Here is a 15,578-nt window from a genome sequence, read left to right as displayed (position 1 = left end):
GCCGCCACCGATGACGTCATCGGTGTGCGCAGCGCCCCGCCCCGACCACCATATTTGGTCGCGCCCGCCTCGAACGCCGGTTGCAAATCGCGACCGGTTCACAGGGCCTACCTGTGGCGGTAGTGGCGCAAATTAAGGCGGAGGTGCGGGGCGACCGCCTGCCAGCACCTCTGTCCCCGGCCTCCTAACCCCCCCCCCCCCCCTGCGGCATTGCCGGCTGTTTCCCCGAGAGCCTGGCACTTCTCCTTGGTGCCGGGCTCATTTGCCGGCACTCGCGAGCGGGGCTCGCGCTGTTGCAGGCACCCCCCCTTAACAGTGGGAGGAAGGCCTGCAGTACCGCAGCGTGCCGTGCCGCAGCGTGTGGCGTTGCGCTGCGATAATCAGTTTCAGCACCCCAAGCGGGACGCGGGGAGCCTCGAGTAGCGGCCCGCTTCCGTTTGGGGCGCTGAAACTGAATATCAGGATGGCGCTAGTGGCTCCGCTCGCAGCGGTAATTCCGGCGCCCAGGCGAGCTTGGCGCCCCAAACGGCGCCCAACTGAATTTCTAGGCCACACTATTTAAGGAAATACCACAGGCACTCTGCGTCAGCATTGTTCCATAAAACAGCAGTGATATGACTCACTAGTTTGTATTTTTTGGTAGTATTAATTTAAGAAATCCAAAGTAGAGCCTGGCGATCATTACTGTCCACTGTTTCCCCTAGTGGCTATTGCTGCTTAATCATGTCTCATCTGAAGTCAAAGCAGCATCACCAAGCACGGCACTGGATGTCAGCTGGATGAGGCGTTCAAACCCATTACCTTCTCCAAAGAAGTAAATGCACTACAAACTAGGCTAAGCTGACACAGTACACATCACTTGCTGCTCATTCATTTAACTACAGTGCATGGCATCACAATAGATTTATTTTGCATAAGCAAAATCAGAAAGCTCTTGTTCAGGATAAGGGGTAGGACATTTAGGACTGAAATGAGGAGGAATTTCTTCACCCAGAGAGTGGTGAACCTGTGGAATTCTCTGCCACAGAGGGCGGTGAAGGCCAGTTCATTAAATATATTCAAGAAAGAGTTGGATGTATTTCTTAAGGCTAAAGGAATCAAGGGATATGGGGAGAAGGCAGGGACAGGGTACTGAATTTGAATGATCAGCCATGATCTCATTGAATGGCGGAGCAGGCTCGAAGGGCCGAATGGCCTACTCCTGCTCCTATCTTCTATGTTTCTATGTCTCATGTACTGAACCCTCAACTAGCAGAAACATATGGATTTGGTTGAAAAATGCACAATTCCTGGGAGGTACAAGAACTAATGGAAACTACTATTGCAGAGTGGATGGCAATATTATTCATAACATCTTCTATAGGCATATATATGCAATATTTTAATTTCCATGTAGTTTTATATAGAATCAAAGAGCACAAAGGAAGGCCATTCAGTCGGCTCTTTGAAAGACCTATTCCCTCCCACGCCCCTGCTCTTTCCCCATAGCCCTGAATTTTCCTTTTCAAGTATTTATCCAATTCCCTCTTGAAAGTTACTACTGAATCTGCTTCCACCACCCTTTCAGTTAGTGCATTTCAGATCATAACTCACTGCAAAGAACTACTTCGCCTCATCTCCCCTCTGGTTCTCTTGTCAATTACCTTGGCCCAGAACTTGGTGTCGGGGGCTTGCCGCGCGTGCAAGCCCCCGATGTGCGCTCACCCTGCGCGCCGACATCTGAAACCTGGCCCGCAGTGGATTTCCTGTCAGTGGCCCGGTTCTGATGTCGGCGCGCTGTGCTAACCTGACCCAGCGGCGTAGTTAGTGCGATGTGCCGGCTGGGATCAGGTGAGCACTGTTCAGCCAATCAGGGGAGGGGAAACTTCATTCATAAGTTTGAGAGTAAGAACTGTCAAACTCATGAGAAGTACTGCACCCCAAAACACTACTTAAACTTTAAATAAAATTTTAAAAAACATCCCAATCATTAAATAAAGTATAAATAAGTTTAAAAAAATAATTTAAACAATAATTTTTTTTTTGAAAAAATAAATTTTTAATAAAAAGGGTCTAAAACTAAACTTACCTTATTGTAGATTCTTTAAAATAATAAACCTGTGGGAAAAAAAGTCTAAATTGCACTAAAACACCACTTACCTGTAAAAATAAATACTCACGTGTGCTTTTTACAAGCGTAAAGACCGGAGGCCTTTACACATGCGCAAATCCCCCAAAACAGAGGAAATCCAAGACGCACGCGCTGCCCCCTACAGCGCACGCGCTAGCCTCTTCAATTCTTGGGTTAGAGAGGAAATGCCGGTTTTCAGTGCATGCGCTGTGCATGCTGAAAACCGGCATTTCCTCCAGCCAGACGCGCGAGTACCCCTTCCGTACTCACGCGTTTGGGGAGGAATTTCTGCCCCCTTAAATCGGTGTCCGCTGGTTACCGACCTTTCTGCCAGTGGAAACAGTTTCTCCCTCTCTACTCCATCAAAACCCCTCAATTTTGAACCTCTTAAATCTCCTTTAACCTTCTCTGCTCGAAGGAGAACATTTTATATTCCAATAAAACTACTACAGCCTTCTTTAGGCAACAGACTTTATCAGCTTACCTGTAAAATTTGAGAGACGGTTCCACCGACAGCAAAACAAATGGCACAACTGTGTAGCTTATTGCTATCATTGTTGCAATCCAGGTTATGACATCATAAAATAATTTGACAGCTGGTGACTTGATAAAGTAGAATCGGAAGTTGTTTCTAATCTAGAAAACAACAAAATAGTTGAGTGCAATACTTCAGATAACACACTGTCTTGGAGGTAACACCACAAGCTGCTGCTCGCAGTGGGAGGCGGCGCTCGCAGTGAGCACATCTCGGGAAATGACAGGCGTGCATCTCCTGATTTCTTATCTAGTCACTGAAATGGGCAGAGAAGCACGGGCTGTGCTCGCGCAGTGCCACTCCTCGTGGGAGCACAGAATTGATCCCATATCGTTGTCCCTTGAGCAGCCTGTATGTTCTTACTCTACAAAGCATAATTTAATTGTGTCTTTACTTTACAACAGACACTGCCAATTCTCACATATGCCTTTGAAAGACTTAAATGGCAGCACAAAATTCAACACCTCTAAGCGTTTTGGAATTTCATCAAAGTAAATTCTAACACACTTAATTATTTCTAAATTCTCTCAGCTTCTTCCATTTGTACATTTATGGCCCATTCATCCGGAGCTTGATCGAATTACAAAAAATAATTATTTTTACAAAGTTATTTTACTACAATACTAAAATGAGAAACAACATATGAAAGGTATAAAATGTATGAAAATCTTAAGTACAATTTATTTTCTTGTGTATATTTGGCTATCTACAAACTACAGGAAATTTTTCCAGACAAGCCACAGCTGGCCAGAAAAAAAAGGGAGTTTCTCCTAACCATCCAAGTTATATTAAAAACACATTCTGCCAATTCTTAAATTACTTATGTCTGTCAATTGTGAATTATATAAAACAAAGCAATTAAATGAATTTGGCAAGACCAACAAATGTAATTTTTTCAAAAATAAGGGAATATAATTGCAGACTTTCAAACCTCCATTTTTTTTTAAACAAGAAAAGCTATTTCCCACTGAAATAGTGTAGCCCCTTGAAATAAGTATTCTTGGAAGCAAGAGAGAAACAAAAAAAATCTGAAACTGTAGGTACAAACGTTGCATTAATAAATATAGAAACAATTACTTACTGCACGTGCTGCTAATGTCATTGGTATTCCTGTAAAAAATGTCATATAATAGCCAGGATACACTCCATGCCACATTGCAGAGAGCATAAAAGTTGCTACGGTTGGATGGTAAAGGCAGCGGTCATAGCAAACTCTGAAACAAAAGGGGGTTTACTAAATTCAGTGAAGATAATGAATTAATGTAAACAACTTCTAATCAACTCAAGGAATCTCCACTGGACCAACTCCTTTATTACAAGATGTAAATAGCAAAAGTTCTTAAGAGGGACATCATGGGCTCAACAATAACGATGAAGACTCTCAACATTGTATATTTCTCAATATTGATGACTACTTTGCTAGCAGTTTTCTTCTCTATATTGTCCGTCACAAATTCTAATCACTGGGTATTGGTGAAATCATTAAAGTTCAATAAACAATTTCCCAAAGTGGAATCTACCAAGGCTAATGTATTACGGTGAATGGCTAAGCTGAAGCTATAGATGGCTTAGAGGTTGGCAGTTACCCAGAGAATCAAGCTGTTAACATGCAAGCTGAGCAATACCTGTTTATAGTATACATCACCAGCCATTGAGAAAATTGCACAGTAGTGAGCAAGTTAGCAATTACACGGGATATACGGCACAGAAACAGGCCATTCGGCCCAACCAGTCCATGCCGGCGTTTATGCTCCACTCGAGCCTCCTCCCGTCTTTCCTCATCTAAATCTATCAGCATAACCCTCTATTCCCTTCTCCCTCATATGCTTGTCCAGCCTCCCCTTAAATGCATCCATACTATTCGCTTCAACCACTCCCTGTGGTAACGAGTTCCACATTCTCACCACTCTTTGGGTAAAGAAGTTTCTCCTGAATTCCCTGTTGGATTTCTTGGTGACTATCTTATATTGATGGCCTCTAGTTAAGCTCTTCCCCACAAGTGGAATTTTTTTTTTCTGTATTTGCTCTAGCAAACTTTTTCATAATTTTAAAGACCTCAATTAGGTCACCCCTCAGCCTTCTTTTTTCAAGAGAAAAAGTGACCCAGCCTGTTCATCCTTTCCTGATATGTATACCCTCCCATTTCTAGTATCAACCTTGTAAATCTTCTCTGCACCCTCTCCAGTGCCTCTATATCCTTTTTATAATATGGCGACCAGAACCAGGTCTCTTGTTGTAAATAAAAGGATTAATTTGGAAATAGTTTTTCTTAACTTGAGGTTAGACGAAGATAACTAATAATTTAAAAAAGTTGTATTCAATCATGTGGAAAACCTGGGAATAGCTGTGAAGAATTTAATCAATGCCTAAGCTTGAGCAAACTATAAATAATTAATTATACAGATTAACTGCCAGAAAACTACAATAGCTCTGCTCCTGAAATTTAGGTCAAAATTAAATTGACACAGCAGTGACTATACTTCAATAGGAATTCACTAGTTGTGAATTGCTTTGGATGTGCCGAGGATGTGAAAGGTGCTATTTAAAAGTTATTTTCTTTATTTCATTTCCGTATTGGGAGAGAGTCATAGAGGCACAGGAGGCCGCCATTTGGCCCATCGAGTCCGTGCCGGCTCTCTGTAGAGCAATCCAGTCAGTCCCATTCACCCGCTCTATCCCCGTAGCCCTGTAAGTTTATTTCCCTCAAGTGCCTATCCAGTCTCCCCTTGAAAACATTGAGTGTCTCCGCTTCCACCACTTCCGTCGGCAGTGAGTTCCAGGTCCTCACCACTCGCTGATTTCCCTCACATCACCCCCCCCCGTAGCTCTTGCCCAAAACCTTAAATATGTGTCCCCTGGTCCTTGTACCATCAACTAGTGGGAACAGCAGCCTTTGCCTGTCTAGCCTATCCAAACCCATCATAATCTTGTACACCTCTATCAAATCACCCCTCAACCTCCTTTGATAATCAGAATAAACAATAATTTGATGACAGCAATAGCCCATAGCAGATTTTAAATAAAGGCACTAGATAAGGATGGCAACATTTCATGGAACACAAAAACGGCATGCAATATCAGTACCATGATCAGAAAACCAGGAAATATTTTCAGAAAAAGTGCGTAAAAGAGCAGGAAGAAAAAAAAGAGCACAAGGGAAAACAATGTTGCTTGTATGACAGCAAGAGTACACAAGAGTAAGGGACAAAGTGAGAAAAAGAGGGAAGAGATAAACAGGAAAAAAAGATTTGCATTTATATTGTGCCTTACTATTTCTCCTCCCCAAGGCATCGATCCCTTTGCTGGATTTGTTGCCACAGGTGCCAAGCTTGCACTTTTCACATTATTCACAAAGATTACAGTCTGCTTTTGCCAAAGAACAAGGTTGCTTATTTCACTGAGAAGTGCTTCATCTCGAGCTCTTTCAGTATTCAAAGGGTCTCGTCTGACGGATTTGTTTTGATTAACTTCTGGTTTCCAGACTCCGCGTGTTGTGTTGGACCATTCCAAACCTCACCTATGCCAGCTGCTTCTTTTTTATGAATAAACTAATAGTTTAGTCAATTATAAAAAGCTTTTGGTTTGCTTGCAGACCAGGCTACGGAAGCTGCTTTTTGTGGCGAGAATAGGTAAAGTGTATTGGAAACTAGCCCGCATCACCACACCAGCAGCATCCGACCATTGCAGCCTGGGGATACAACATAACCTGCATCCTATATACGTAGTACAAGTTACAGAACCAACATCTAGCACTACTGCAACTCTACCTTATCTACAATTTTTTTTTTTTTTAAAGAAAACGCAAAGTCAAATCATTACCTTTTAAACCAGAGAGCAGTCTGTATGTTCCAGTTGTCAATGAACATTTTAAAACTTGTCGCAAACTGCAGAAAGAAAGCATTAAAATGGAAATTGTATTATGGGAATGACTGACGTGAATAGGGTAAATATAGGAAAGGAAAGCTCCGATGGGGGTTGTAAACTTTTTTTTTCTTTTAAAAACTTAAGTTTTTCAAACTTGCAGGGGAAATTTGGTCATTAGACTTCATCTGCACAAAATCGAGGTTAATTTCAGCATTGGAGCATCAGCATGCGGTGCCTCAATTAGGGGGAGGTGAAACTGTACCTCTCCGTCACAGAAGGAAGCAAGTAGAGGCCACAAAGGGATGCACAATCACTCTATGCTACTCATGCACACTTTCCAGTTTCAGATCTTGTTCCCATCCCTTGCTTATGTACCTCAGCAGTACTGAAAGGCCCGAGAGTAGGATACCTGGCCTCTTGGCTACAGGTACTGCATGGCCTGGAGAAACTAGAGGGAAGAAACCGGGGCGGGGCCACAAATTAGTAATTGCCCTCGAGCAAAAAAAAACCACAACCCCCAAAAAATATTCTCACCTCAATGTTAACAATATTTAAATTTGAAATTAAGTCCCAACGAGCATTGCCTTTCTCGTCATAACCATTGAAGCCAAATCCTGCAGCATTGTTGATAGCATCAGCTGTTCAAAATAAAATTGAATGCTACAATGAAAATCACTTTTTCAAAAGACCATTTTATGAATACACTTAATAGCTTTACACACACACACACACAATAATTCTCTAATTTGCTTTCATAGATATCAGTATTAGAATTTTTTTTGCTGTATTATAGCTAAAGCGGATACTTTGAGCCAGCCTGAAATGTCGAGCTCCCAAGCAGAAACCCAAGTTCGAACCCCAGCTAACTTATATATTTGACTAGTATTGCATGTTGGACTGCTTTCTTGTTCCTTTTCGTCTCGTTACTTTAAACACCAGATCATACACACATGTAGCAATGCAGGATCAGTCTTTATTGAAACCTCATACTTCACAAAACCAGTATAAGAGCGGAGTCATACTATCTGCAACCAGTAGGAGCTCTGTTCAGACATCATACTCCACACTTCCAGTATGAGCTGCTAAAACAGAGACTCACTCACAATCTTAAACCAATTTCATCACTGCATTCCATGCATACCACAATAAATCATAGTGCTTCAAAGATACATACAACTGCCAACAGAACAACATGATGTAAACAAACATGCACTTAACTCTTCTAATTATTTTACTGCCATGACCAGAAGCAACCCGATTGTCTAAATAAACTCTTCCCATTTCCACAAAAACAAGTGATCAAGCGGATATATTCCAGACCATGAAGCAGATAATGAAGCAGTCCATGCCCGCATGCAGCAAGACCTGAACAACATTCAGGCTTGGACTGATAAGTGGCAAGTAACATTTACACCACACAAGTGCCGGGCAATGACTATCTCCAACAAACAAGAGTCTAACCACCACCCCTTGACATTCAACGGCATTACCATCGCGAATCACCCACCATCAACATCCTAGGGGTCACCATTGACCAGAAACTTAACTGGATCAGCCACATAAATACTGTGGCTACAAGAACAGGTCAGAGGCTGGGTACTCTGCAGTGAGTGTCTCACCTCCTGACTCCTAAAGCCTTTCCACCATCGACAAGGCAGGAGTGTGATGGAATACTCTCCACTTGCCTGGATGCGTGCAGCTCCAACAACACTCAAGAAGCCTGCTTGATTGGCACCCCATCCACCACCTTAAACATCCACTCCCTCCACCACCGGCGTACCGTGGCTGCAGTGTGTACCATCTACAAGATGCACTGCAGCAACTTGCCAAGGCTTCTTCGGCAGCACCTTCCAAACCCGCGACCTCTACCACCTAGAAGGGCAAGGGCAGCAAATGCATGGGAACACCACCTGCAAGTTCCCCTCCAAGTCACACACTTGGAAGTATATCGCCGTTCCTTCATTGTTGCTGGGTCAAAATCCTGGAACCCCCTACCAACAGCACTGTGGGAGTACCTTCACCACACGGACTGCAGCGATTCAAGAAGGCGGCTCACCACCACCACCTTCTCAAGGGCAATTAGGGATGGGCAATAAATGGTGGCATTGCCAGCGACACCCACATCCCAGGAATGAATAAAATTAGATATGGCCGAGTGACACTTACACATTCTACTATCCTACTTTTGGGACGATATCCTCACTTGTAGGCCTCTTTACACAATTCATCTGCTGCTCAGTAGAAAGCTGTTTTATTTCACAGTATGCTGATCCCACAGACTGCCTAAAGAGGACATAGGAGGTACCTAGGCAGCACGTACTTTACAGATTGCTTCATAATTTTCCACCATTACAGAGTGCTTCATTTATGTCTTTATAAAAAAGCTGTCTAAAGTGTCACAAACGAAGACAAAGCCAGCCACCACCACCACAAGCCCACCCAACATGCTAAACCTCCAAGAATCCCCTGCCTTCGCCCTGAAACACTATTTTTCTCTAGTTTCTGTCCCATCTCCCCTCATGCCTTCTCTGAACTCATCTTGTCCATGAGACCCACACCCTGCTCTCAACACCATTCCCACTAAACTACTAACCATCCAACTTCCCTTCCTGACCCCTTGTCAACGTTCACTTTAATTTTGTTTAGCGCCACGTCGACCCTTTAAGAGGCCGCGCGGGCCATTCAAAATACCGCACATGCGTGTTTCTCATCAAAAAGCCACTGCGAGGGGTCCCTGGAGCGCTGGGCGGCCACGCAGCTTACAGGGAACATTGTCCCTTGCTAGCTGATGTTGTAAACAGTTCCATCTCCTCAGGTACTGTCCCCTTCAAAACTGCCATCATAACCCCTCTCCTTAAAAAAAACTACCCATGACCCCTATATTCTTGCAAACTATCGCCCCATCTCCAACATCCCTTTCCTCTCCAACAGGTTGCCCCGTCCCAGATCCATGCTTGAATCCATCAGGTTTCTGTCCGTCACAGCACTGAAATGGCAATAATCGAGGTCACAATTGACATCCACTGTGACTGTGACCATGGCAAACTGTCCCTCCTCTTCCTTCTCCACCTCTCTGCAACCTTTTTCATGGTCAAACACACCATCCTCCTCCAATGCTTCTCTTCTGTTGTCCAGCTCATTGGGGCGGCCCTTGCTTGGTTTCATTCTTACCTATCCAATCAATCATATCCAAAGCATCTCCAGCAAGGGCTTCTCTTGGCACCACCTCACTGTTGCCTCTGTGGCCCCCCCAGGATCTCTCTGTGGCCCCCTCCTCTTCCTCATCTACATGCTGTCCCTCAGACATCATCCATGGCGTTAGGTTCCACATGTACACCGACAACACCCAGCTCGACCTCTCTCAACCCTTCCACTGCCTCTGCATTGTCAGCATGCTTGTCCGATATTCAGTTCTGGGTGAAAATTCCTCCAGTAAAATATTAGGAAGACCAAAGCCATGGTCTTCAACTTTCCCAACTCCCCACCCATTCCATTTCCCTCCATGACCACTGCCTCAGGCTGAGCCAGACTGTTCGCAACCTCAGCATCCTATTTGCCCCGAGCCGAGCTGAGCTTCCAAGCCCATATATGCTCCATCACCAAGACCACCTATGACCACCTCTAACATAGTCGATCTCCAACCAGTCTTGGTTGTTTTAATTTCTCAAAAGGTCATTGAATATTGCTCACTAACCTTGTAAAAAAACAACTTGCTTTTATATAGCACCTTTAATGTAGAAAAACCATCCTCAGAAGCATAATCTAGCAGCAGGATTATTTTCCTGTAACTACAAAGCACTTCAAATTCTATTAATTCTCATTTGATCTTTGCTACTTTATTTCCAACTTTTCATTATGGGGGAGGAGACAGAGAGAGAGTGGGGGTTGTGCATTAAAGAAAAAATGTTCAGCCTACAAGAACAAAGGACAGCTCAAGGTGATCTTAAAAATGTGTATGCAGTGGACACACTTGAAGGGGATCTTCATCTAATGCTGCCCAAACACATCTGGTATACTGTTTGACCGAAGAATGAAAGCCCAGGTCACCGGTTTGGGATACTACCTTCTCTCAAACATTCAAAAATACTCACTCAAACCTATCTCATTACACTTTATTTAAAGCAAAATAATGCAATTCAGTTTTCAGACAGATCAATCACTATATTAAGTCTGTGCTCAATTAAAATCTAGAACGTCACGGATCCTCCATAACTGTGTTATTTCCCTTAAGACCGTCGGAATCATAAATAGCATGATTTGAGACTATAGAAACAGCTGAATTTTGTGATGGAAAATCAAATCATTAATTCTATACTAGTTGAAGGACAAAGTGCAGAGAGAATCATAGAATCGTTACAGCACTGAAGACGGCCATTCGAGCCCGTGCTGGCTCTCTGCAAGAGCACCTCAGCTAGTCCCACTCCTCCGCCCTTTCCCCGCAGCCCTGCAAATTTCTCTCTCAGATACTTATCCAATTCCCTTTTGAAAGCCGTGATTGAGTCTGCCTCCACCACCCTTTCAGGTAGTGCATTCCAGAGCCTAACCACTCACTACGTAAAAAAGTTTTTTCTTCTGTCGCCTTCGGTTCTTTTGTCAGTCACCTTAAATCTGTCCCCTCTGGTTCTCGACCCTTCTGCCAATGGGAACAGTTTCTCTCGAGCTACTCTGTCCAGATCCCTCGTGATTTTGAGCACCTATCAAATCTCCTCTTAATCTTCTCTGCTCTAAAAGGAGAACAACCCCAGCTTCTCCAGTCTATCCACATAACTGAAGTCCCTCATTCCTGGAATCATGCTTATAAATCTTTTCTGCACCCTCTAAGGCCTTCACATCCTTCCTGAAGTGCGGTGCCCAGAATTAGACACAATACTCCAGTTGAGGCTGAACCAGTGTTTTAGAAAGGCTCATCATAATTTCCACACTTTTGTACTCTATACCTCTATTCATGAAGCCCAGGATCCTGCAAGCTTTAACTGCTTTCTCAACCTGCCCTGCCACCTTCAACAATTTGTGCACATATACCCCTAGGTGTCTGTTCACGCACCCACTTTAGGATTGCACCCTTTAGTTTATATTTCCTGTCCTCATTCTTTCTACCAATATTTATCACTTCACACTTTTCTGTGTTAAATTTCATCTGTCTTGTGTCCGCCCATTCCACCAGCCTGTCTATGTTCTCTTGAAGTCCATCACTATCCTCCTCACCTGTTCACTATACTTCCAAGTTTTGATTCATCTGTAAATTTTGAAATTGTGCCCTGTTCATCCAAGACTAAGTCATTAATATACATCAAGAAAAGCAGTGGTCCTAGAACCGACCCCTGGGGAACACCACTGTACACCTCCCGAAAAACCACCAACCATTCACCATTACTCTGTTTCCTGTCACTTAGCCAATTTCATATGCATGCTGCCACTGTCCCTTTTATTCCATGGGCTTCAACTTTGCTGGCAAGCCTATTGTGGCCCTTTGTCGAACACCTTTTGGAAGTTCATGTACACCACCGTCAACCGCAATGCCCTCGTCAACCCTGTTACCTCAAAGAACTCATTCAAGTTAGTTAAACACGATTTGCCTTTAACAAATCTGTGCTTGCTTTCCTTAATTAATGCACACTTGTCTAAGTGATCGTTAATTTTGTCCCTGATTATTGTTTCTAAAAGCTTCCCCACTACCAAGGTTAAACTGACCGGCCTATAGTTTCTGGGTTTATCTTTACACCCTCCGCGGGTGTATCTCCGCGGTTTCTGCCTTCACTTCCCCCAGCATCCTAAGATGCATCACATCCGGTCCTGGTGACTTATCTACTTTAAGTACAGCTAGCCTTCTCATACCTCTTCTTTATCAATTCTTATCCCATCCAGTATCTCCTCTACCTCCTCCTTCATTGTCTTTGGCAGCATCTTCTTCCTTGAAGACAGATGCAAAGTACTCATTTAATACCTCAGCCATACCCTCTGCCTCCATGCGTAGGTCTTTTTGGCCTCTAATCGGCCCCACCCCTCCTCTTACTACCCTTTTGCTATTTATATGCCTATAGAAGACTTTTGGGTTACCTTTTATGGTATCTGCCATTCTATTCTCAGACCCTCTTTGCCCCATTTATTTTCTTTCACTTCGCAACTTTATATTTAGCCTGATTCTCAGATGTATTCTCGACCGGAAGTTTTTTTTTGCTTCATCTTACTCTCCCTCTTTCATCATCCAGGGAGCTCTGACTTTAGTTGCCCTACCTTTCCCCCTAGTGGGAATGTACCTTGACTGTACCCAAACTATTTCCTCTTTAAAGGCAGCCCATTGTTCCATTACAGTTTTGCCTGCCAATCTTTGATTCCAATTTACCCGGGCCAGATCCGTTCTCACCCCACTGAAATTTGCCTTCCTCCAATTAAGTATTTTTACTCTATAGATTGCTCCCTGTCCTTTTCCATAGCTAGTCTAAGCCTCATGATACTATGATCACTGTTTCCCTAAATGTTCACCTACTGACATTTGCTCCACTTGACCTACCTCATTCCCCAGAACCAGATCCAGCAATGCCTCCTTCCTCATTGGGCCAGAAACATACTGATCAAGAAAGTTCTCCTGAGCACATTTCAGAAATTCTTCCCCCTCTCTGCCCTTTATGCTATTACTATCCCAGTCTATATTAGGATAGTTGAAGTCCCCCATTATCACGACTCTATAGTTCTTACATCTCAGTAATTTGGCTGCAAATTTACTCCTCCATATTTTCCCCACTAGTTGGTGGCCTATAGAATACACCTAGTAGTGTAATGGCACCTCTATTATTTCTTAAGTCTAACCAAATAGATTCTGTCCTTGATCCCTCCAGGACATCCTCCCTCTCCAGCACTAACATTCTCTTTAACCAATACTGGCTTTCCTTCTCTATTTTTCCTGAACACCCTGGGCTGGAAATTCAGTTGGCTTTGCGCCCAGTTTTCGCCCAAAGAGGGCTTTTGCGCCAGTAGGGGTGGTAGTGCTGATATTGAGCGCCGCGGTAATGGCGGCGGTAGCCGGTAGCGCTGCGCCGGCACCAATGACGTCATCGGTGCGCGCAGTGCCCCGGTTCCGCCCTGCTACCGCCCCGACCCCCATATTTAGTTGCGGCCGCCTCCTCCGTGGCAGCCGCTACTAACACCCGGAGACCAGGGCCTTCCTGCAGCCTTAGTGGGGCGCATAAAGGTGGAGGTGCGGCCGGCCGCTTTTTCGGCGGCCGCTGCCCGCACCTCCTTCCCCGGCCTCCTCCACTACCCCCCCCCCCCCCCCCCCCCGCGGCATTGCCGGCTGCTTTCCACGAGCCCGGCACTTCTCCGTGGTGCCGGGCTCATTTGTCGGCACAATCCAGCGGCGATCTCCCCGTTGCAGGCACCTCCACCTTAAGAGAAGGAGGAGGCCTGCAGTACCGCAGCCTGCCGCACCGCATCGGGTGGCGCAGCGGCACCTAGAGCGCTGAAATTCAGTTTCAGCGCCCCAAGCGGAGGCGGGCACACCCTGGAACAGCGCCCGGTTCCGACTTGGGACGCAAAAACTGAATATCTCACGGGCGCAACTGGCACCGCGCGCATGCCAGCTGGCGGGCCCAAACTGAATTTCTAGGCCCCTATATCCAGGAATATTTAATACCCAATTCTGCCCTTTTTGAGCCAGGTCTCAGTTATTGCCACGACATCATATTCCCATGTGGCTATTTGCGCCTGCAGCTCACCAACCTTGTTTACTATGCTTTGTGCATTCACACACATACACTGTAAACCTCTTTGGCCATCCTGTGTTCTTAGTCTGCCCCACCCAATACCTTCCTATTTCTTACTTTCATACTATATCAGTCTCTCCCAATCCTTTGTGCGCTTCATTTCTCCTTTCCAATGCTCCATCCTGGTGCCCATCTCCCTGCCAAATTAGTTTAAAACCTCCCCACCAGCACGAGCAAACCGCCCCACGAGGATATTGGTCCTGGCTCTGTTGAGGTGCAACCTGTCCGGCCCGTACAGGTCCCACCTCCCCCAGAACCGGCCCCAATGCCCCAGGAATCTGAAGCCCTCCCTCCTGCACCATCTCTCCAGCCATGCATTCATCTGCTCTAGCCTCCTATTTCTATATACTCACTCGCGCGTGACACCATGAGTAATCCGGAGATTACTACCTTTGAGGACCTGCTTTTTAATCTCTTTCCAAGCTCCCCAAAATCTGCCTGCAGGAATCATCCCTCTGGGGGGAAGCTAGAACTAGGGGGCATAGTTTCAGAATAAGGGGTCGCCCATTTAAAACGGAGATGAGGAGGAATTTCTTCTCTCAGAGGGTCGTGAATCTTTGGAATTCTCTACCCCAGAGCTGTGAAGGCGGAGTCACTGAATATATTCAAGGTGGAGATAGACAGATTTTTGAACGATAAGGGAGTCGAGGGTTATGGGGAGCAGGCAGGGAAGTGGAGTTGAGGCCAAGATCAGATCAGCCATGATCGTATTGAATGGCGGAGCAGGCTCGAGGGGCCAAATGGCCTACTCCGGCTCCTATTTCTTATGTTCTACCTATGTCATTTGTACCAAAATAGACCACAACCTCTGGTTATTCTCCCTTCCCCCTCAATGTTCTGCAGCCACTCAGTGACATCCTTGACCCTGGCACCAGGGAGGCAACATACCATCCTGGAATCACGTCTGCGGCCGCAGAAACGCCTGTCTGCTCCCCTAGCTATCGAATCCCCATCTTTCTCCTCCACCCCAGTGTGGTGATGAGAGGAAGCATATAAATTTGGGGGGGGGGGGGGGGGGGGTGTTGGAAGGCAAAGAACCTTTTAAAAAAAGATAGGTTTTTTAGTATATAAACAATAGTGATGAATAAAATTTACTGTAACTAGATTTCTTGATAAACTTGCAGTTATATCACGATTGTTAATATTGCTATGCACTTCATTGAGCCCAGGAGTCAACTTCATTCTACAGTGGTAGCATTAAAATTATACCTAATTAAGCTCCTATGTAAAAATACCAGGGCAGGATTTCGAGAACGCTTATGATATTTATGAACCACTCAAGATTTTCTTAACCAAATCTTGGATCAGG

At 44.8% G+C, this 15,578-nt stretch overlaps 1 protein-coding gene across 3 annotated transcripts in view; it reads right to left on the bottom strand.

Moving 5' to 3' along the window:
• Positions 1 to 2,325: 2,325 nt before the first annotated feature.
• Positions 2,326 to 15,578, bottom strand: part of LOC147112259 (membrane-bound glycerophospholipid O-acyltransferase 2-like) — an 83,948-nt gene continuing 70,695 nt past the window's right edge. The window contains exons 5-8 of one of the 3 annotated variants that reach the window (XM_085996363.1): positions 7,044 to 7,147; positions 6,465 to 6,529; positions 3,727 to 3,859; positions 2,326 to 2,746 (exon numbers count right to left, since the gene is read on the bottom strand). In XM_085996363.1, coding sequence (XP_085852489.1) covers positions 2,591 to 2,746; positions 3,727 to 3,859; positions 6,465 to 6,529; positions 7,044 to 7,147 — 458 coding nt within the window. In that variant the 3' untranslated portion in view covers positions 2,326 to 2,590. The remainder of the gene's footprint in view (positions 2,747 to 3,726; positions 3,860 to 6,464; positions 6,530 to 7,043; positions 7,148 to 15,578) is intronic. The other 2 variants (XM_085996362.1, XM_085996364.1) reach the window with 2 other exon arrangements.

The sequence above is a fragment of the Somniosus microcephalus genome, chromosome 9 (assembly GCF_052327205.1).
Source record: "Somniosus microcephalus isolate GS21.2 chromosome 9, FLI_Smic_1.0, whole genome shotgun sequence".
In the NCBI taxonomy this organism is placed as follows: Eukaryota; Metazoa; Chordata; class Chondrichthyes; order Squaliformes; family Somniosidae; genus Somniosus; species Somniosus microcephalus.
The sequence above is the reverse complement of the archived record's forward strand: the minus strand, read 5'-3'. Positions and strand labels throughout refer to the sequence as shown.